We start from the raw sequence: 24278 nt of genomic DNA on the forward strand, positions 1-24278 counted from the left end.
TCTCCTCCACAAAAATCCCACCCTTAAAGGTGTGTACACACGGTCAGATGTGCCTTAAGATGCGATCCACGATCCGATCGGATCGCAAGGCACATCCGATTTGCATACAATCTTGACTATATAGTGCAGATCTGCACTATATAGTCAAGGCAGCCAAGACTTTCTGGCTTGCGATACGTGAACGCGCATCGTGAACGCGCATCGGATCGGGATTGCAAGGGTTAAAACCCTTGCGATCTGCATCCGATTCCGATTCGATGTTGACTATATCATCAACATCGGAAAGGAAATCGGACCGTGTGTACACAGCATTACATCTCCAGTGTGCTGCCCAGCTATCAGCACCACAATATTTAACTGAGTAGCACCTTGGGGCAGCAATGTCCAGATCATTTATACTGTTGCCTAATACAATATAACAGAGTGCCCTGCTCTAGTACACATTGTGGCTAGCACAACAAAATTCAGACAGTAAGGGGAACAGATGTCATGCACAGACCAGTCCTCACCTCCTAATGCATACAGCAACTCCAGAGCCTGAACCATTGACTGAGCAGGTGGTGGCTGGGAAATTACAGAAACAGAAGATAAAAAAAGATGGAAAACACATGTTTAATTAAATACAATATACAATTAAGCAAAATGTTTAAGTACGCTGCATAAATATATAATACTAGTAAGCCCGCTCGAAGCAAAAGCTTCGAAAGCTAGTCTGCTACCTTCTGTGTTTGCGCATGTGTGACAAAGGTGTAGTTACACTTCCTGCCAGCAGATGGCAGTGTTTCAGAGACTCACTAGACATAATGTTTTATTATTAATAATAAGAATAAGAAGAAGAATATTAATACACTAATGGTGTGTACACACGGTGAGATTCCTTTGTTATTCCACAGATTTGATTGCTATGCAATCTTTGCTAACTCATGTGCTATTCACATACAATTCATACTATCTATATTCGATTTGCACTATATAGTCATTGCTGCACTGTCTACTTGGCTTTCTGATTTCAGCTGAACGGGAGCGTGCATCAGCATCGAATCGGGATAGAAAGCTTAAAAAACATGTTTTCTCTCCATTCGATGTCTATGCAATCTTGGTTCGATTTTGACTATATAGTCAAAATTGAATGTCAAATTGTACCGTGTGTGCACAGCATTACACTGTAATGTAAACTGAGGGAACCCCTACCCACATCCCGAGGAACAAATACAAAGTTTGTGAGAGATTAGTCCTATGTTTCACTCTGAAAGTACAACACATTATTAAAAGGATAAAATGTACAAATACCACAAGTAATAACACAAGTTGTTCAAGTGTCTTTATTTAAAGTATCTGAAGAATCCCAAAGTTGACATGACCGTTTCAATATACTACAGTTTTACCCTATTATAACGTATCATTGACAGCATTTTTTTTTTCTTTCACACTCACCGACAGGAAGTGGAAGCGCAGGACATTGTCTATACCGAGGGCTTTCAGTTGTAAGATTACAGGAGAGAGGTTACTTCTCTGCATTTCTGGGACAGTGGAGGGAGGGAGTTTTTGGAAATCTTCCTCTAAGACACAAAAGAAAAAACCATTACATCAAACCTGAGTAAATGCACATTTAGGGACTGATGCACACGCATGCATCTTTTGCAGTAGTCGGGTCTGTCTGGCTAGTCAGCTAAGTGAACACATCCAAGCGACCACTAGGTCGGTCCTCTTATCCAGCTGTGTGGGAACTTGAATTTGGCCACCCAGCTGCGACGTCGGCCCCCATCGAACTGATGCAAAGTTGACGGTTATATCTGTACACGATGTTGTTTGCAGACATAAACTAGGGGACACACACCCAACAAACTCACTATATATGGGCAGATCGATCAATATCCGTAGTCACCAGCAAGTTTAGTGACCATATAACAGCACAAGGCTGTAGGCATAATGCTTTTATATAGGCTTTTAATAACTATAATAACTTACAGCCTATAATACATATTTTCTTAATGAGCCCTAAAGTAGTTACCTCTGAATTCACCACATACTGTATACAGCTATTTTCTAGAAGTTAATACATATTGTAACAATACTTGTGTGTTAAATACTGGACACTCTACTGTACGTATACAGTACAGCAAAACAGATAATACACCTAGTCATTTTTCTAATAGCTCCTTGAGGTTTTCAGAATGGGATGATGTTTGTAGTTGTTATTTTTTAAATGATTAAAGTAATAAAAGGCGGGAGAAGTGGTTGATCACACCACATTTTTGAAAGTTGCAGAGAGAGACACACCTGTGGGCGAACAGGGTGTGGGGGCATGAGACAACATGTGTGTATAAGAACAAGCTTTCCAATCCTGTATAATGCCAATAAGCTAGACAGCCTGGAGGTGTATAACGAGCGAGAAAACTGGAAGAACAATGAAAGGGATGATCGTGAGGATTGCCAGATACACAAATGTATGCAGGTGATCCACAATTAATGTGTCTTTTCAATTATGCACTAATAGCCACACTCATTTCTTTATATCAAGTTATAATATACTGATTATTCTAAATAAACATGTTCACAGAACCCTTGCCAGCCAGTACCTAGTAGAGAAATAATTTTAAAAAAAGTGTTCACTAAGATGCTTCCTCCACTGTGTTAATCTATGTAGGCGATTCAGACTGTACTCACTAAAACAGTCCTAAATTAAACACTTTTTCTTTGGTATAATAAAATATGAAATTTTTGCCTATTACGCTCTGAATGTTATGTGGTAAATGTTTCTTTAGGGCTCTTTGTGTGTGTGTGTGTGTGTGTGTGTGTGTGTGTGTGTGTGTGTGTGTGTGCGCGTGTGTGTGTGTGTGCGGAGGGGGTGTGTACAGTCTCTGTCAATTGCTGGCATACTGCCTTCTTTAAGTGGATGTTAAGGCCTGTGTCTATTATGATTAACAGAAATGGAGACTTCTGGTTTCCCCCTCTGCTTCCATGGTTAGCCCCCAAACAGGGAGCAACACTGAGAGACTTTCAAACACATGCAACTCTCAAGCTATCTACCACAAAGACAGGATAAAAAAAAAAAAAGAAAGACATGGAAAGTAAGAAATAGACCAGAGTCATACCTTCCGAGTGCATGGTCGTTTTTTCCAGTCTGTCTGTGTAGAAGACGGTTTAAACCATTTGCCAGGAAGCCATTTAGTGTGCAAAAGAAAGGCCTAATGTGGCCTGCCAGTGCTTAGCATTAAAAAGACCAAATAAGTGCTTGAGGACATGCCTGTCTGAATAAATCATATGCTCCAAAAGATATTTTAATACAACGACTAGACCAACATGTCACAGAATCAGGGTAATGAACTACCTGTATAGAGTCTGTAGCACTGTCCTGATCTGTTCCTTCCACTGCGCCCAGCTCTTTGATTGGCAGATGCTTGTGAAACTGGAACCAGAAGCAGAGACTCCACTGCACGCTTAGGATCATATGCTCGCAACTTGACAAAACCGCAGTCTATAACGAAGACGATTCCATTTATAGTGATGGACGTCTCTGCAATGTTAGTAGCCACAACTACCTAAGGGCCAAAAAAAAAAATAGTATAAATAAAGCTCTCTTCTGACTTCCTTCCTTAGACTTCAGGCCCATATAAACTAACAAAGGGTCCCGTTTACCTTCCTGACATTGTGGGAAAGCCGGTCAAACACTTTCATCTGTTCAGAAGCAGGGAGCCCTGCATACATTGGGAGGACACGAAGGTGTTTCTTCATGCCTGTGCGTGATAGGATTCGAGCCTGCTCCACCAACATGGATACCACACTTTCTACTTCCTCCTGTCAAATAGGAAATAAATAAACTGCTGAACTGCCATCTTATGAAGCTTTCAGTGGAGGAATTGTTCACGGGTTATAAGATCGGCCCGCATTATATGTGCGGGTGCACTTTAAGATAATTTAAAAAGAGAAAAAAAAAAAACAGGAAGTACTACCACAGAACAGTAAGTATTTTGCCAAGCTCACCAACTGTATCTGGGCACAAAAAGGGTGACAAGAATGGATGTAGCTGTGACGGTGAGGATTCCCCCGGAACGTTGAATAGGGCGAGCGGCCGGCGAGGGGGCTAAACAGCGAGGATCACTGGTTTTCTACGATCCTCGCTGTTTAACCCCCTCGCCGGCCGCGGCGAGCGGCATTGAATACTACCCTATGTATCAAAGCTTGGAACAAGATAAACTGGAAAGAGATAAAGGTCCTTATTCTGATGCATTCGCTCTCCCATGAGTTTGCATGGGGGAGCGATGTTTTCCTTCTGTGCATGCGCATGTGTGTACGCTGGGTGCAAGCGGGCATGGCGAACTGCTAGTTCGCCGTTCCTTTCGCACCTAGCAGTGCGGGCATGGGGAATTGGGAGGCAGCGAAGGGCTGCGCCCATGGGAATACCCAGCATTTCATGGGTGTTCCCATGGAAATTAGGAAGTCACTCGGGTGCTGGGAGCAGGCAGCTGATGTCAGCTGTCCTCCCTCTTCCAATACAAGGAACACACAAAGCAAAAACAGAGAGTTTCTTAGTTTTGTGTGCACCTTCCAAAGCATTAGTTGGTCACCCAAGGCTGCGAAACATTCATTCACAGCCGTGCGGAAAATCGGCGAGCAAGGGCAGGGGTGGCTGTGCGAGCCGAATTTTATCCACAAGCAACGCTGCAAAATTTACATCGTTGCATGTGGACCAGAATAAGGTCCAAAGTAAAAATCAATGTCAGAAGCTTATTCAAATGGTATTTTCTCTCCACGGTTTGATACATCTCTACCTCAAGCTGATTGCAGCCATCAGGCCAGCCAGATTTTCCAGCAGTCCTCCTGACCTTCAAGCATCCCTGATGCTGCAGTTTCGGCCTATTCCATCTAAATCTACCAAATTACCCCTTCAAATTGCTGTGTGTACAAACAAATTAAAACAGCAGCTGGATTTTGCTGTAGTATGTGAACATTGCTGGGATAGACAATACAAACCAGATTGCAGCTCTATATATTCTACATGAAAAAAATCACCTTAATCACTGAACAAAGAAAAATAAAAACAGTATAGACAGTAAGACAATCACTTTTAATCTTTGTAGCAATTTATTATGCGAGTATGCGGCTGTCTAGGCATCACTTGTTTTTTCCTTTTTACCTGTCCAGTTAGGAAAGCAAGAATATCCCCCTCCAGGTCACTCTGGTGGATTTTCATCACTGTCTGTACAGTGGACTTCAGGTAATCTGGAACAGGACTGTACATATAGAGGAACCCAAAAAGAGGAGGGTTACAAAGATAAAAATGAGGAAAGGCACATAATTATACAGGATTCTCATTGTCCCAATTGAGTGAATAAAGAAGACCTTTAATGCCAACCGGTTACTTTCTCCCATTCCCGCCTCCAAGATTTTGGCTGTTGCGCTCCTTTTCTCTGGAGTTCTGTACCCCTCCTTATCAGACTCTCCACCTCCCGACAAAACTTTAAACGGGCTCTCAAGATGGGTTCTCAAGACTTCATTAAACCCAGCCATTTCTCATCCTAACATTCTGTTTCTGCTCACTTCTACCTCTTCTGTGTCCCTCCTGTCTGTCTGCCCCTCCCCTTTAGAATGTAAGCGCTCATAAGCAGGGCCCTCTCCTCTGCGCTATCCTTAGAAAAAAATCTGCCACCCTAATAATTGCTTGTGTCCTATCCCTTAATGGAATGGTCTTTATTTACCGTGTACTTGTGCTAAATTGCCTTGTACTGTAAAATTCTTTATTTCACAGTTATATGTTTTTGCTCATTTATGTATTGTTAGGCACTGCAGAACCCTGGTTGCGTTACATAAACAAACAATAATAATTAGAATAATAATCTAGCGTTAGTAAGAGATGCTGACCTTTGTGTATAGAAGATGTCAACGGGAAACGTTCTGCCCTCCACCGTGAGAATAGCACATGTGTCTCTACTGGGGTCGTTACTGTCATTCTGATTGAAAAAGGCCTTGAATTTCTGTGGGATTAAAAGTCATGTGTTTAATATTACCAATATAAACAGGGGTTCTAACATTCACAAAGCAAAGGTAGTATTTTATACCATAAGATATTTCTTATATAAACAGCAGCCTGATCTATATGTACTTATAATGCTGAACGCTTCCTTTGGCACTTTGTCTGTGCTGACAGATTGCAGAGTTGTATAGAGAGAGAAAGAGTGGGGAGGTGGGGGGCAACAAAAATGAAAAAAGGAGTTTCAGCGACCACACTTCAATTTTGTTGCATGACAAATACTCCAGATACAGTAGCAGAAAAATGGCATGGGATTAAGGCAGATATATATGTAATATGGACATTTAAGAGTATTAGAAGAATGAAGCTAAAACAAAATCATCCAAAAGGACAAGTAAGATTTCATACGTGGAATGTGGAGATGTAGAATACAAATAATGGTTGAATGAGCCCATGTATAGGGCAGCACGGATGGTGTAATGGTTAGCATTACAGCGCTGAGGTCATGGGTTCGATCCCCACCACGGCTCTAACTTTGCGGAGTTTGTATATTCTCCCCGTGCTTGCGTGGGTTTCCTCCGGGTACTCCGGTTTCCTCCCACAATATACAGCTAGGTTAATTGGCTACCAACAAAATTAACCCTAGAATGTCTGTGTGTGCGTGTACATGTGGTAGGGAAAATAGATTGTAAGCTCCACGGGGCAGGGACTTATGTGAATGTTAAAATATTCTCTGTAAAGCGCTGCGGAATATGTGTGCACTATATAAGAAACTGTTAATAAATAAATAATAAAGTTATACAAGACATTCCTGCAATACAATGCATCAAGCCCTACCTCTGCATCAAGTGTCGCTGAGGCCACAATCAGCCTTAGATCTCCTCTTTTCTTTTGAACCTATATATGAAATATACAGATTTAGTTTTAGTAGAAGTAGATGTAAGGACTAGTAAGATTTATGTATACAACCCCCGCATTCGCAATTTGGACACTATGTGAGATGTGGAGTGTGTTCGGTCAGATGTTCCATTAATATTTCAAGCTCAATCATTTATTGGCACGGAGAACTCTTCTTCCCTCCTATTATATATATAGCCGCCCATTAGTTAACTTCTTAAATCACTGGGATACCCAGAATGGCTTTGGCCAACTGGATAAAGGAGATTGTTAAAGGAAAGAGGACAGCTGGATTACTTTGTAGAGTTTCATAACCAAATAGGGGGTATCACAGTACAATGACAGAACGCTCCCCATTGCAGGTATTACCTTTTTTAGCAAACCAATAGCAATGTCTGTGTATAGCGTCCGTTCATGGGCTTCATCTAACATGAGCACACTATGGGTTTAAAATAAGAAGACAGGTTTATGCAGGTTATGGATGAATGTTTATAAAACAGACTTGCAATTCCTCCTCCCTGCCTGGGGTGTCACTCTCTGCTGTGGTGCTTCGAGTACACTCTGTATCCTCACACTGTGGACTGAGTCTGCTAGAAGCACTACAGAAGAGAGCGACACCACAGGCAGTAAAGAGGAACTGTATATCTTTTGAAAGATGCAGGGTGCTAGAATTAAGTCAACTTATCTGTATCAATTCTAATTTTTAAAAAATGATCTACTATAACGTAATGATTAAAAGAGTCATTACATACGTACAATATAATTACAACTTGCATGTTTCTTAATGCTAAGTAAAATATAACCATCCCAATTTATTGTCCTGTACTAAACATGTAAAAGAGAGGGGAAATGAACATTAAGAGGAGTATTCAATCATGGGGCACGGCTGTCGGGATGTCCTGACAGTTGTGACCCTGGCCCGTTCTCGGCCCTCTCGAGTGATATTCGGCAGACGGGACATTTAATGTCACGCCTGCCGAGCACAGAAAAGGGGGCATGTCCATGAGAAACGGCAGTGGATCGTCGAGATATGGCCGTGAGCTGGACAATCCACGGCAGCTCTCAGCAGAACGGGCCCGACTGCTTTTAAAGTCGGGTCGGTTCTGCTGAGATGCCTGTTCAATGCTGTCTGGAAAGACTGCACTGAATAGACAACCAACACTATTTCCCCCATCGGAAATAGCAGCGGGGGATTGAATACCCCCTTTATATACATAGAGACAGGGTACATATTAGACTACATGGGATGAAGCCTACCTGTATCTGGTGAGCAATGGATCAGACATCATTTCTCGAACAAGCATACCATCCGTCAGAAACTAATAGACAAGAATGATATAAATAAAACTAGGCATAATAGATCAAAACTTGTATAAGTAAGTAGCAAGACATGTAAACCGCCGTGAGAATGCATGGGAAGGTATACTATTCAGAAGACACAAAGCTGGTCACAGGTCATTTCATTAATGGCTATCAGCCATCGCACAGACTGAAACAAGAAGCAGTTTAATTTTTTTTTTTTTATCTCACCTTGATGCGTGTGGCTTGAGGGTCAGTGCAATCATCAAAGCGTATGCAGTAGCCAACTTCATGTCCCAGCAAAGCCCCTCGCTCCTCTGCCACACGTCCTGCCACCTAAACATAGCACATCCATTCATATAGATTAACAGGATTGTACAAAATCCCTTCAGCCCTCTGTATAACACTCAAACTTGTCACATTTAGATCTATGTATTAATCATGATTAGGTCCATTATCTGCTTTTAACCAATAACTGATGCACATCAGTGTACTACAGCAATGTTACAAGTGCATGACAGAAACAAAGAATAGCTGACGTTTTTATCAGTGTCTTGCATACACAAAAAAGAAAACAAATGATGATATAATAAAGAGCACATGAAGTGTGCTAAATCAGTGAATACAATAATGTTTGGTCAAATTATTGACAAAGGTTTTTTTTTTTTTTTTTAAGAGGTTATTACGGTAACCAAGAGAGGTAGTAAATTCTGGTTACCTAGAATGCTTAATGTCAGTCAGCATGCTACAGAGTGTATGACCAGACAGATGCCATTGGGTACATGCAGTAGGATCCAAGTTTGCCGGTGGTGCAACACTTTGGCTGATAATAGCAGTATTTTTAATGTGGCAATCAATTACGAGGCAAAACTAGGCTTTAAAAATATGACTATTATTGCCTGACAGATGGCCCCTCCAGCAAACTCGGACCCTATTACATATGCCCACATATCCTCTGGCAGGATATAAAGCACTGTGCTAGTTGATGTCTCTGAAGACAGAAACATTTGCTTTGCCTTTTCTTCGAAAGAAGAGCGAGTTCTGGTTAAAAGGCCCCATTACCAGCAAAGGAGTATTACCTAATGAAATGATGGCAATGCCAGAGGAAACATAGTCCATACTGCAGTATAAAATCAAGATGAGCTTGGGGTAAAAAAAAACTATTATGCTGCTCATCATTATTAGATATTAGTATCTTTAGCTTTAGTAGTGGTTTTGCAATTACTTAGCCCAAGCACAGTAGAATATGATATGCATTTGTAAAATGCGTTTCCTGAGTCTTACCGAAACTGCTGCCACCCTGCGGGGCTGTGTAACTCCAACTATTTTTCCGTCTGCTGTCCACCCGGCTTCTGCTAGGTACTGTGCCATGGACAAAACATCATTATTGATGATAAAACAAAGCTTTTTCTTATTAAATACTTCTAGAGGCATCACCAATCCTGAGGCACCTGTAAATGATTCAGCTTGGGCAGGCATACACTTATGTGTCCTTTCTGTACTCGCTCTATGCCAAGATGCCCGTTGCCTCCACCATCCCACTCTCCAGTCATAAGCTGTAGTTTCAGAATCTCACACACCTGCAGAACCATTATTTGCTTGCAGCTGGCTTTCCAGGAATAGGCAGAGTGATGAGCACTTTACAAACTAGAATGGTTCTTATTGGTTAGTTCTTAGTCTGTCTCAGCCTCATAAGCAACATACCCCTGAAACCACTATTTAGCTCAAAGAACAACCCCAGCAACCCAACATACACAACAAATATTCCTTTACCACAAAAGAATTTAGATTGAAAAAAGTTGAAAGTTAATGGCTACAGTACTTTGAGCTCTTAATGGAACACTGGTGCGAACTGGATATATTGTATGCTAAAACGATGTGGGTTATCCCAAGGAGGACTTCCTTGCTTCTTGTGTTTCCATACCACAGTGCCACAAGCAAACAAGCAAAATTTCCCTAGCAAAACCCAGTACCTACACAAGCAACAGTACCTACACAAGCACACACTTAATGAGGTTCCAACAGACTCTTTCTGCTTATAGAATCTGCCCCTATGTATGGATATAACGGAATTACTGAATAGAACAGATAAAATGGTCAACAGCAAATATATTGGAGTGAAGGGTTCTTATCTGATGTCAAATTCTATGTTTCACCAATAAGATCTTTTTACTAATCTTAATACACTAAAAAGACAATACATCCATTAAAATTATATTTTATCTTATTTTCATAATACAGTATATATTACAGTCAAACCTGGATAAGTGGGCCACCTCTATAGCTGGGACTAATTGTGAGGTTCCAGAACATTTTCACAAAAAAACATCTGTTGGTGAGACTGTCAAACCTCTTTAATGGAGACTGATTTTTAAGAATAATCAACCCCATTAACAGACGATTGCTGGTTGGACCTCTTTAAGGGGGTTATTTTGGTTCACTCTGACAAAATCCTTCTTAGATGGACAAAACCATGTGCACTGCAGGTGGGGCAGATGTAACTTGTAACACTGGCTCCTGGAGACCCTGTGATACTGGGCTTACATGCTATTGAGAAACTTCATTTGTTGTGAACAGACTAGAAGAACTGTTTTAATTGTACTGAGAGATACTTCAGGTTTTCTGTGAATTTACCATTGGTATTGGAGATCTACTTCCCATCCCAAGGGCTGTACAAAGTCACTGAACCTGAAGAATACCACACTTGATTTTATGCAAATCCATCTTTTTGCCCTATAAGACCACACCTATCCCGAGACGGTTCAAACCTTCCATAATGGACAGCACTGCTCTAATTTGAGAAACCTTTTTACCGTTTCTGGTAACTACAAATAAAACTTCCATTAAACTATACAGCTCCACTCACAAATTGTATAGGAGATCTCTCCAGTCCATCTCGTTGTCTTAAAAGACCGCACCCATTCTGAGGCAGTTCAAGCCCATAGAGGCAGTTCAAGCCTTTTCACGGCGGACTACATTATACTTACCTGAGAGACTTTTCTCACCACTATTGGCAACCTTTATTAAAGTCTATTAAACCATACAGTCCCACCATCAAAAGGGTGTAGGAGATTTCTCCCCATTTGGATTGATACATTTGCCCCTGATGAAGTCCTAAGGGACGAAACGCGTTGGGCCGCGGATCTACAATTTATGTGGCATATTTCTGAAAAAAACCTGAACACATGAAATCTTTTTACTGCTGGATGAACCACCAATAAATGTTTATCTGTTTTTACAACTATTGTTTATTCATTGTATGTTGAGCCACAAAGTGGTATATGCAGCGCACCCCTATTCTCTTTTCTATCTCTTCTCTCACTGTACCTTCACTGACAGCAGGGTACTATAGAGGTGCTGCTCCTTTCAGCGCATTATTGGGGCCACTATCCTTTTATATATATATATATATATATATATATATATATATAAAGAACACTGGTTTGTCATCCTGAGGAATAAGCCATGGGGCTTTGAAACGTCGATTTGAATAAAGACACCTGTTTATTTCACCTGAAAGCCCGCTGAGTGCCGCCTGTTGTTCCCCCTGCACAGGGGGTACTCTTGGTGTATATTATCTTGAAGAAGGCACCTGTGGCAGTATTTACTTTGCACATTGGAGTGCCGGACATACATGCTATATATAAAAACACACACACACACATCTTTTTTTTTTGTAATAACAAAGACATACTATTTTTTTTTTTTTAAATTATTTGGTTAAATATTATATACTAATTGCCCCTTAGTAGGTGTGTATGTATAATATATATATATATATATATATATATATATATATATATATATATATATATATATATATATATATATATAGAGATAGAATATATAGTAGATCCAGGCACTCGCATCAGACAATCAATTTCAGCAGAAAAAAACAGAATACAACAGGTATACGGTGGTCAACGTTTCGGGTCCTTGACCCTTTATCAAGACATAAGGGTCAAGGACCCGAAACGTTGACCACCGTATACCTGTTGTATTCTGTTTTTTTCTGCTGAAATTGATTGTCTGATGCGAGTGCCTGGATCTACTATATATTCCATATTTCCCTGTTTGGGAGCAAAAGGCACCGCACAAGTTGCATCGATTGACGAGGAGTGCCGAGCGCTTTCTACAAATATATATATATATATATATATATATATATATATATATATATATATATATATATATATATATATATACACACATACACACACACACACATATACACACACACACACACTAGATTTATACTAAGGGTGGGTACTTTTATTATTTTAAGAAATCGAATTTTTAATGTTTATTTGTATTTACTACATGCAAATCAAAAACTGCCCCAAAGCAAAAAAAAACACTCATAATAGACCTTCTTAAACTAGGATTCTTCCTAGACATGAAAGTCCCTCTGATGAGATCTAAAGTATTAATGAACGACAAATTTCAAGACAAGTAATATAATATGGGTAGCTTTAAACACAATTTTTTAAATGTATTTTTAGCATAGTAGCGTAATTGCAGTTAGAGGATTTAGCAAGCCAGAGACATTTTAAAGTGATCAAATAAGTCCAACAGGCGTAGTTTAAGGCGTTGCATCATTAAAACTTCAAACCAGCAATAGCACAATATAAAATAGGCAGGTGTCACTTAGACCAATAACACGATTAACCCTTTGAGTGCCAAGTGAACTTGTCAAAATTGGTGTGAAAATTGCCAAGCAAACATTTTTATTCATTATAATGACCTGTAAGATTTACCTTTTATAGGATATATAATCTTTTTTTCACACATCTTCTGACCTTCTTTAGCACTCTTAGATGCTTATAAGAGTTTAAAAATTCCCTTTTTGGACTCCTACTTTCCTTTTCATATAATAGCCGAGTTGAAAAGCCATGGAAATAACAACCAGAGTAAAACTCACGTTGCTAACTCACCAAGGGGTGTGGTATAGGGATCCCAACAGTCATTAGCCCGACGTCGGGATCCCAACTGGCCGGACTGTGGGGCAAGCACAACAAAGCCCCTTGTGAATATTCTATTCTCCCTCTATGCGGGTCGTGGACCCCCACGAGGGAGAATAGCCGGTGGCCGTCGGGACCCCGAGTGTCAGCGCTTTGACTGTCGGGATCCCGACATCGGGGTAATGACTGTCGGGAGACCTACCCAAGTGTAAGAAGGAAATACACTGTGCCATCTTTCCAGCATTAGGCATTAGTCTTCCTCCCTTTACCAGTCAATTTATTTTCTACTGTACAAGCCGCACTTCTTATTGCCTCACATGCTTTTCCTCACTTATACCATAATAACCTTTGCTGCCAACACCAGCACCATGTAGAGGTCTCTATTTACATACTCTGTAAGGCACTACAAACTCCTTTTGGTGCCACATAAGTACAACGACAACAATAAATAAAATAAATAAAAATATGTTGTGTGGATTTCAAACAATGTGTTAAAATCTGTTGCAATTACATTTTTTGGATTTATTGTGTTTATCCAATATTTTTCAGCAAAAAAATAAATAAAATAATAATAATGAAGTTATTAATTACCTGTGGTATTTGTGTACTCTTACCGCATCCTGTTTCTCCAATTATCACCACAGTCTGATAATTCTCTACCAGATAAAGGATGTGATTTCTGAGCTGTAAAGACAAAACTAACCTTAGTGAACAATGAGGACAGTGTGTAGGTTTATAGAAGTAATCCTAGCACCAAAAATTACAGCAAGACTGTTACAAACTAAAGAAATAATTTAAAAAAATATGATTTTTAAATATTTACATTACTTATGAAAAAAAAATCCCACACATATTGCAAATTGTGCTATATAATCAAAATCGATAGCAAGTTGGTGCAAATCGCCCCACCCAATCCCAAATTTGATCCCGATGCATGGCCCTGTGGCATCCAAATCAAAAGTAGAAATAGACTGTGTAACACAGTCTATTTCTACTGTCTCAGAACGAGACCCCACCACTACCCCCCACCCTTCCATCACTTCCGCTGGACGGTAATATTGAATCGATATCGACAGCCGCCACATAGGCCCTTGTATACACACCATTACCTTAAACACTGGCAGTTTCTGTCTCTGCTGCTCTATGGAAAGAGAAGTATTAGGGTTATAGATGACAGAGGTAACCTCTGCATTACTCTGCCTCTCCTCAGCAAGACTTGCACCGGGGCCTTCTGTACCTGTAGACACACAATGGGTGAATGTGAGCAGATATTGGTTAAAATGGCCTATAGAAAGATATATATTTATGTCCCAGTGACAATGTAAACAATAATCAGACTTATTTCTTGGCTAAACATGCCCAAAACGGGGAGGGGGTGGGGGCAGGGGAAGAGAAGAGGTAGAGATTATTTTTCCAGCACTTCCCGCAGGTGCTCTCAATTAGATTGATATCTGAAGAATATGAAGGTCAAGACAGCATCTTAAACTCTCACAGCCAGACACATTGCAGGAGCCAAGGTTACCCAGGGCATCACACAGCTTTTCTCTGTCTTCACATAGTGCACCCTGGTCAGGGACGTGCAGTGAGTTAAATGGCTCAAGAGTCCCTGGCAAGTGCCAGAGCCAGATTTGTGCACAATATATGAGCCATGGGGTACATGCCGGCATTATACACATGTGCAGCAGTATACACTGCTAGAGATTTGATGAGTTTTGATAAGAGATGTGCAGAAAAGGTAGCCACCTGCCATAGATTTTTTACTCCATAGTTTTGACTATAAAAATGATTAGAATAATAAAAATAAGATTTTTTTTATATACTCTTTTTTATTTTTTACATACTTTATCAATTCAAAACGCCGTCATATATGCTGTGCCTCTCCTGCCTCACCCCACCACATGCCACTGACCCTGGTGCCATCTCTTCTTCACAGGTAAATGACAGACAAGCAAACTAAAAATAAATTTCATGATGTGTAGGATATAAAGCAACAGACGGTCTATAATTTTAATTAAAATGAAATAAAAGTTATGTATTAAGAATAGTCATAGCACAAATTATCTTTTGGGACATAAGGGTGCCCCCAAATAGAGCTTTTCTTTTTTCTTTTGTTCTCCCTTGAACTTAACAGTCACATATGACACTATTGAAACTCGGGGTGCGCCACTGACTGTCACGTGTACAAAAACCCAAGAATATACAAAAAGGGTTTTTGGTGACTGATTGGAGACTTTACTCCAACAGTCAGTAGTCCCAAAAGATCCAGATTAGTTAAAGACCATATAATAGATAATTTAACATAGTACCCAATAGACTGGTGCGTTCTCCGTTTCCCAATTTTCCCCTTTCCCCTCCATGATTATTTTTCTATTTTTACCTGATACATTGTATATTTTATTTTTCCTTGTCAACTTTTTTTGGATTAAAAACCTGCTTTTATGGACGGATGCCTCCAATAAATTTTTAATTCTGACCCGAGAGGAAGTTCAAAGAAACCTTTTTGGGAATATAGGGCCTCATATTGAGGTGAGTTAGTGCCCCCAATAGGCCGTGTTGTTTTGAGGTGATACATGGAGTCAGTTTGGGAATTTACCTATATGTCCTGAGAGGAAAAGTAACCTTTTTATGAAAATAGGGCCTAGCAATAAGGTCAGTATCCTAAAGATCACATTGTATCTTGGAGTGGGAGAAGTCGGGAGATTGTTTTTCCACCAAAGAAACCTTTATATGAACATAGGGCCTTACTAAAAGGTCAGTGTGATTACTTTTTGGAGAGAGCTGAGTGAACATTGATGGATGAGTTCTTCACCTCCCTTGAATAATTAAAAATCCTTTTGAAAAAAAGGTTACTGTGATGACACTCTCCATTCCTTGGAAGTAATTTGTGTGGGGTTTGGTAAACCCAGGAGAACTTGGTCAAGGGGGCGCATTACTAGATCATCAAGGACAGAATACTTCTAGATGTGACCACTGAACTATATTGTTTGTGAAATCGGTAAGTGTTTATGCACTATATTGTTTATCAGTGAGTTCCAGCAAAATTGTTGACTACAGAACATTATTTGCGGTGTCATCTAAAGTGTACATGGCTTTGCCCTAACATTGCTGATATAGAATTACCCCTCTAGTACCTAGTGTTCATTCTAGAACCCCATGCTGTTCCTCTTCCCTGCCTGGTGTGTCACTCCTAGCTAATGTCTAGTCTGCATATCAGTGATGAAACACAGACCACACGGTCATAGAAGCACCACAGAAGAGAGACATCCCAGGCAGTGAAGAGGAACTGCACAGGTTTTGGAAGATGCAGGGTGCAAGAATAATCCCCTCCGACTGAACGCTAACCCATCCTGCATACTTAAGATCGGGAAGCAGCATCTCATGTATTTCACCCCTTGACAGATGCCAATATAAACAAGATAATCAATGTTATTCACTTCACCTGTCACTGATTTTTGTTTTATGGCTAATGAGTGTATATTATGAGAATAACATATTAAAGAACTTTGAAACATTCAAGACATATTATAGGGGAAAATGACACTGAATGACAGAACCAAAGTGTATTTTAGCATGATTATTACTACAATCTTGACAGAGAAAAAGATATTAGTCACAACCCTTACTGTTGTGGGCCATGTGATGGTAGTGGTAAATCATTAAAGCAAGGGTGTGATATATGCTGTCTGCATTAGAATGATCAAAGATGGGTTTGTTACTATTACAGTGTAACCCTTTATAGACAACATTATTTCTAAGGTGCCACAAAACTGCAGCTCCAGCAGTGGGTATACCAAATCATGCACAGGAAACAGGTTGTACATAGAATCAAAGAAGGCCACATTTGGTGCTTTAAGCCAACATTAGCCATGCACCAGGATATACTGCCCAGACAGCAAAGACAATATTTCATATTGTTGTTCTGGATATTGAGGAAATGTACCATCAAATAAAGATTTGATAGGATATGCTCTGACTCCAGAATATAAAACAAATACAGCACTAATTGATAATTTATAAAAAAAAAAAAAAAAGATCAAACACAGATGGTATGAGGATTGCGGCGATCCTGTATTTGGGATGATTGAGAAGATACAGATGTGAGAGATAGCACATTATCACGTATGTCTTCCACTTATTGATGACACAGATCCTCCAAAGAAACGTCTGACCCACCCACGGATGAGAATCAGCTCATAAACCACATTAAATAACGTTAAAGCGACTGTCACTGAGCACCTCAAACCGAGACCAATTGCCCACAATATAAATTATGTGCCTGATGAATGAACACGTAAAGTCCCGAGCACGCACATGCGCGTAGCACACACCATTCACCAACTGCGCATACCGAACGCTACAATGGTCAGTCTTACCCGGCTTCCAGAAACGCACCGGCCCCACGGGCGCCGCCATCTTTGTTTTGGGCTCACCGAGAGCGCGGCTAAAGAACGGAGCATGCGCGGATACTGTGGATGTGCTTGATTTATGATCACCATGGTTCCCTTCCGGCTTCTTGGATACATCACAGATGCAGTAACCTAGCAACAGCCCAGATAGAGTGCGAGACATAAGCCCCCTGATTGTGTGGGTGTGCTGGTAATGTGGGGGTGGAAATAGTGGGTGTAAGACCGAAATGAAAGCTATGGGCCAGTAGAGTGATGGGTGCGGAGAAAGGCAGGAGGATGTGATGATCTGAAGGCTGATGTAAAGGGGTGGGGAAAGGTCGACGTTGTGGTAGGAGGAATGGAGAGACAATTTCGGTGCTGGAGGAAATGGAACATGCAGTGGGATGGTACGGTAGATAAATGGAGTACACATTCCATAATACCTTTCACTTTCCAGACTAGCCATTCCCAACCTCGATCCTCAAGGCACACTAAACAGTTCAGGTTTTAGTGATATCCATGCTTGAACACAGGTAACTTTTTTTTAGTACCTCAGTTTATTTGAGTCAACCATCTGTGCTGATGCCAGGTTATCACTAAAACCTGTGGTAGCTGTATGAAGCAGTGATAAGGGAGAAGTGATAAAGTGCCTGGTACTTTATCACCAGCCAATCAGCTCCTGACTGTTAAGTTACAGGCTGGGTTTAAAAAGGAAAAAAATATGTATTTACTAGGAATAATCAGGCGCTTAGCAGTGAGCTGAATCCTCAACAAAAGCTGCTGCTCAATTGTGGGGGCAGTCACTCCCCACTCAAGAAAAATGGGAAAGAAAGAGACACGCACTAGGCGAGTCCAGCAGCGCTTCTATCAATGAAAATTACCAAATGGTTAGAAAGGTATAACAAATTTTACTGGTTTTAAAATGCATGCATGGTACAATAATACATATAATATATGCATAAAAACAATACAGTATAATATAATAATCAATAAGGTGGGGAAATAAAAGTAAATTGGAATGAATATAAATGAAATGGATACAACCCCGCCTCAATGGACACTTCTGGATATATTTTGTGATCACTTTTTGGGGGACAGGTAAGTGCACGTTACCAATAGATGATATTTGGGTCCTTTTGAAGTAGGAAACTGGGGGTCCTCACGATGTCTGCGGCTGTATGATTTGCCGCTGGAGGAGAAGTGATTCGCTGGATCTTTTTCAGTCCTCTTGTTTATGGTGAGAGAAGGATGTTGGTATCTCGAATCACCGGAGGGATGTCTGAAGCGATGCACCCAGTGGAATTTCAACAGTGGTATAAAGTATGGCTTCCGTGCCCAGGAGTGATACTCACTGGTATAGATGGTGTTTACCAGGAATGACTGAGCACGGTGTCCGCCAGAGATGAATGTCCAGAAGGAAGAGAGCAATATGATGGTGTCCACAAATGGAAGGGTTTCACAGTAATGTCCAGAGGTGGGGGTGAGGGTATCATCAGGTGATTCGAGATACCAACATCCTTCTCTCACCATAAACAAGAGGACTGAAAAAGATCCAGCGAATCACTTCTCCTCCAGCGGCAAATCATACAGCCACAGACATTGTGAGGACCCCCAGTTTCCTACTTCAAAAGGACCCAAATATCATCTATTGGTAACGTGCACTTACCTGTCCCCCACAAAGTGATCACAAAATATATCCAGAAGTGTCCATTGAGGCGGGGTTGTATCCATTTCATAGTAACATAGTTACATAGTAGGTAAGGCTGAAAAAAGACTTGCGTCCATCTAGTTCAACCTGGTATAGATATCCATTGCTGATTTGGTAGGTTCTGGTATTTTACAGACAATTTATATTTCTTATTTGTACCCATGGATGTTTTTTTCCAGTAAATGTTTGTCCAACTTTGCCTTGAACGCATTTAATGAGCCAGCCATTACCACCTCTCTGGGAAGAGAGTTCCAGAGTTTGACTGTTCTGACCGTACAGAAATTCTTTCTACTAGCTGAATGAAATCTTTTTTCTTCTAATCTATACTCATGCCCTCGCGTCCTAGATTCCTTTCTAGTAGAAAAGAGGGTGCGTGACAGTTCCTTATATTGGCCCTTGATATACTTGTACATGTTGAGCATGTCCCCCCTTAAACGTCTCTTTTCTAATGTAAATAGTCCCAAATTGCTTAATCTCTCCCCGTAGCTTAAATTCTCCATTCCCCTAATAAGCTTTGTTGCTCGCCTTTGGACTTTTTCTAATTCTATGATGTCCTTTTTATAGTGTGGGGCCCAGAACTGTACTCCGTACTCTAGGTGAGGTCTCACCAATGCTTTATATAGTGGCATAATTACCCTTGAGTCCCTAGTTTCCATTCCCCTCTTAATACATGCCAGAATTTTGTTGGCCTTTTTTGTAGCTACATTACAATGGGCACTACATCCTAGTTTGCTGTCTATTTGGACTCCTAGATCCTTTTCATTTATATTCATTCCAATTTACTTTTATTTCCCCACCTTATTGATTATTATATTATACTGTATTGTTTTTATACATATATCATATGTATTATTGTACCATGCATGCATTTTAAAACCAGTAAAATTTGTTATACCTTTCTAACCATTTGGTATTATTCATTGATACAAGCGCTGCTGGACTCGCCTAGTGCGTGTCTCTTTCTTTCCCTGGGTTTAAAAAGGACAGGTAGGAGCTGATTGGATGGTGATAAAGTACCAGGCACTTTATCACTTCTCCTCCCTTATCACCGCTTCATACATCTACCCAGCATTTCCAAACTGGGTAGGGATGGCCATTGACCATCGATGATTTGAAATCATTGATGGTTCATAGCCGATGTCGAATACTTTTGCCATTGATAGAGGAGAACCAGATGGTTTCCCTCCATCGATGGAACAGCAAAACGATTGCTTTTTTTTTTTTTTCAAAGTGCCGGGACACGGAGCATAGCTCCGCCCCAACACCCACGAAGCCTCATCCCCCCCTGTTTTGAATCAATCAAACAAAATTGATATGTAAAAATATCAATGGTCATCCATTGCATAGTTTAGCACTATCGATGGCCAATTGCAGAATTGCCATCGATGGCAATGGCAACAATGGCCATCCCTAAAACTTGGTCAGACCCATGACAGAACCAATTCTGCTGCATCGATGATCCGGGTTATTCCCAGCACCCTAGATCTGCGCTTTTCACACTGTACACAAGATTTTTCTCCCTTCGGAAATAAAAGTCAGTCTGAACTGACTTTTATTTTCTTCACAGTCCGCCGATTAGGGGGCGGGCGCTGACTTCCTATGAAATTCAGCACTCGACCCCAGAAGGCATCGACCCGCCCATGCTCCCCGGGGAACGCCCAGCATTTTCATGCCCATAAAATGCTGGGTGTTTCCCTCCAGGCGCCCCCGCCTGCCCCTCCCGTATGAAAATACTGGGTTTTTATCAAGCGCTTGTATTTGTGTCACTATGTGTGTTGTGCATGCCGTACAAAACGTGAAAAAAATAAATAATAATAAAATAAAAATAAATAAAAATAAATATAAAAATAAAAATGAAAATAAATATAAATATAAAAATGAATAAAAGGATGAGTTGTAAAAACAAATGCAAAAACAATTGTATCAACACTTTTGCAAGGTAATCACTTTTGGGTGTTTACAGCCCCTTCTGGAGCAAATAGAGTTTTTTGTGGGTTTATGAGATTGCACAGATGAAATGCCGGGGTTGGTCACTCGGAGGTAGCCGTCTGTAGCAGATGATATTCGGGAGGTTGGTGGAAGCCCTATCTATCCCTAATCTTACCTCTCCTTTAGATGTTGAAGTATCGGCGTTTCTTCTCCGTCCCCTTGTGCCGTCCGCACGCTGCTTTCCCGAAACCGGAAGTCGCGGTACGTGCTTCCGGTATAGCGGGTGTGCTGGTCTCACGCTTCCCTCTCTCCAACGCGTTTCAAGGCAGTAGCCTCTTTGTCAAGGATAAGGACTGGCTGTTTGAGCCTTTGTTTTATAGCGTTGTAGCTGTGAAAAAAAACTTTTTTCTTTTGTTCATTGAAAAAACTTTATTTATAAAAAACGGAAAAAAAGGGGGGAAAAATGGAAGTTGGTCTCACTTTTGGCGGCATGCACATGTTCTATAATTAAATGAAGTTTTCCTTGGGCAATATGTGTATGTGAAGTAAATTTCTGTGAATAATATATATTACAGAAAAAATATGTTTATAGGAAAAAAGGATAAATGAGAATAAAGATCGAATAAAAACTATATTCTTTTTATTATTTTATATTATTTTAGAAAACTTGCAAACTCGAAGTCTATGTTTAGACCTTCTGGTTTTAGTGTTTGCAGTTCATATATCCACTTGGATTCACGCTTTTTTAGGTTTTCTGAAGGATCTCCTCCTCTCCAGTTTGGTGTTACCTTTTCAATAGCATTGATTTTCAATGAGCTTGGGTCTTTGTTGTGACATTCCAAGTAATGTTGGGAGAGACTGTGTGTCTGGAGGCCTTTTATAAAAATATATAAAATATACATACATACATATACACACATATATATATATATATACATACAGGGGCATCAACAGCAGTGTAGACCCCTGGGCATAGCAATGTATTGGGGCTCCTACCGATCCTCCAGCAGTAGGGGTGGGGGAAGCTTTGATGTCCCACTGGTGGTAGGGGGTATTATATCAACCACTCAGCATGTAGGGCCTGGATCAGTAATTTCCACTAATTACCCCTTTACTTCACAGATGGTGGGAGATGGGGTGGGAGAAGGGGGCATTGAGCTGAATGAAGCGGCCCTGATACATAACTTCCAGAGTGGTAGAGGATGTTTAATATGCAGAGGAGGGGTGTATACAGGGCCGGCGCCACCACTAGGCAAGGTTAGGCATTTGCCTAGGGCGCCGGCCACTGGAGGGCGGTAGTGAGCCGGCCAGCAGCAGCAGGAAGCTACGTCGCTACCGCAGTCCGCAGAGGAGAGGATCAAGAAGCAAGCTGCCTGCAGGACTTCTACAGAAACAAGTGTGCAGCTATTATGTAAGTATTCCCCCAACCCGTCCCCCCCCCGCCGGAGCCCGCCCGTGTAGTGAAGTACCTTGCTGCGCTGCCTCCTGCCAGGCGCTGACAGAATAGTCAGTCAGTCGCAAGTCATCAGGCCTGGCCAGGCGGGCCTACAGCTACAGCAGCCAGCGGGAAACTTCGGCGGCGGGTGGCGGCAGCAGCCCCTGCCCCCGCCGGCAAGTCAGCGTCAGCGGCACAGACAGTGAGTGAGCAATGCTCCTGTCTTGTAAATCTCCGGCAGGTGGAGGAGCCGCCGCCCGCCCCCCTCCCCTAGCCCAGCTACTCGGTGACACTGTCCGAGCCAAGCTGTTCATCCTCTCCTCTGGCAGTGATTTTTTTTTAACACGGTGGTGCTTGCTTCCCCCCTCTATGGGGGGTTTCATCCTCCTCTGCATGGTAATTATTTTTACAAAGTGGTGCGGGGTGGAGGGGGGGGGGGGTCGGGTGTCAATGGCAGCTATTTCTTTTTTACACGGTGGTGCTTCCTGCCTCTATTGGGGGGGTCCACTGGCAGTCATTTTTTTTATAAGGTTGTGCTTCCTTGTCACTGTCTGCAGTGCCTTGCATTAAGACCAGGTAACAAGAGCAGATGATGTTACTCTCTCCGCGGTGACACCCCCCCCCCTTCCTCCCTCTATTGGGGGGGGGGGGTGAGTGTGTCACTGGGTAGAGAAGGGAGAGAGTAACATCATCTGCTCTTGTTACCTGATCTGAATGCATTGCACTGCAGTGACTGTCAGCCAAAACTCCGGGGTGGGAGTAAGGTGGAGCACGGTGGCAGTGATTTTTTTTTTTAACACGGTGGTGCTTGCTTCCCCCCTCTATGGGGGGTTCCATCCTCCTCTGCATGGTAATTATTTTTACAAAGTGGTGGGGCGGGGGTCGGGTGTCAATGGCAGCTATTTCTTTTTTACACGGTGGTGCTTCCTGCCTCTATTGGGGGGCGGGGGGCGGTATCCTGTAGGTTTGCCTAGGGTGCCTAGATGCCTTGCACCGGCCCTGGGTGTATAGTGGAGTGGGCTTATTATTCATAATTTTCTGGTGGGAGAACAGCTTGCTTGACTGCAGATATCTCCAGTTACCGGAAATAGATTTCTTAGATTTTAATGGAATTAAAAACTAGCGAATCCCACCCACCAAATGGTCTTGGGGACTAGGGAATAAGAGTTCAGGAGGCAGAGCAATCTGCCAACGAGCATATAAAACTACATACCAGGTAGGTGGAGCTGGAGCAGTAACCAGCTGCTGGAAGGCTGATATCTCTGGTTCTGGGAACAGTAGAGACAAGCTACTAATGTCTTTTAAAGGGGGAGAGTCCCAGCTTTTGGAATATACCCTCAGAAAAACTCAGTCAGACAGAACGTGAAATATCTGACTGGGAAGAGCAATTAACAGGCTTGGATCAGGACCACTGCTTTGAAGTCAGATATCTCCGGTTCCCAAGGGCCGATTTTTAAAATTCTTGTACCCATGGAAAGAGGGGACCCTCAGCTTTCAGCCTAGGGTCCTTAGACTCCTGGGGGGGGGTTCTGGGTACTCATAAACCACCCCCCCTGCGTGCGCTACTGCCCTTCCCTCTCTTACCTAGCAGCAGGACCTGCAGCTCTTGTCCTCAGCATGTCTTGGCCTGAAATGTTGCCAGAGAGGCTGCTGAGCAGCAGCAATCTCCTCTCTCTGTGCTGATGGGGTTAGC

At 41.6% G+C, this 24278-nt stretch overlaps 1 protein-coding gene across 1 annotated transcript in view; it reads right to left on the bottom strand.

Annotated features, from left to right (window-relative positions):
- The window catches only part of DHX35 (DEAH-box helicase 35), a 31735-nt gene extending 13919 nt beyond the window's left edge, over positions 1-17816 (bottom strand). Inside the window, exons 1-14 of the mRNA XM_083147712.1 lie at positions 17502-17816; positions 14238-14365; positions 13720-13812; positions 9452-9529; positions 8399-8503; positions 8126-8187; positions 7238-7307; positions 6809-6868; positions 5863-5975; positions 5138-5234; positions 3640-3798; positions 3332-3542; positions 1435-1559; positions 510-564 (exon numbers count right to left, since the gene is read on the bottom strand). Coding sequence (XP_083003838.1) covers positions 510-564; positions 1435-1559; positions 3332-3542; positions 3640-3798; positions 5138-5234; positions 5863-5975; positions 6809-6868; positions 7238-7307; positions 8126-8187; positions 8399-8503; positions 9452-9529; positions 13720-13812; positions 14238-14365; positions 17502-17697 — 1552 coding nt within the window. The 5' untranslated portion in view covers positions 17698-17816. The remainder of the gene's footprint in view (positions 1-509; positions 565-1434; positions 1560-3331; positions 3543-3639; positions 3799-5137; positions 5235-5862; positions 5976-6808; positions 6869-7237; positions 7308-8125; positions 8188-8398; positions 8504-9451; positions 9530-13719; positions 13813-14237; positions 14366-17501) is intronic.
- Between the last annotated feature and the right edge of the window lie 6462 nt (positions 17817-24278).

The sequence above is a fragment of the Crinia signifera genome, chromosome 6 (assembly GCF_055691185.1).
Source record: "Crinia signifera chromosome 6, ASM5569118v1, whole genome shotgun sequence".
Classification (NCBI taxonomy): domain Eukaryota; kingdom Metazoa; phylum Chordata; class Amphibia; order Anura; family Myobatrachidae; genus Crinia; species Crinia signifera.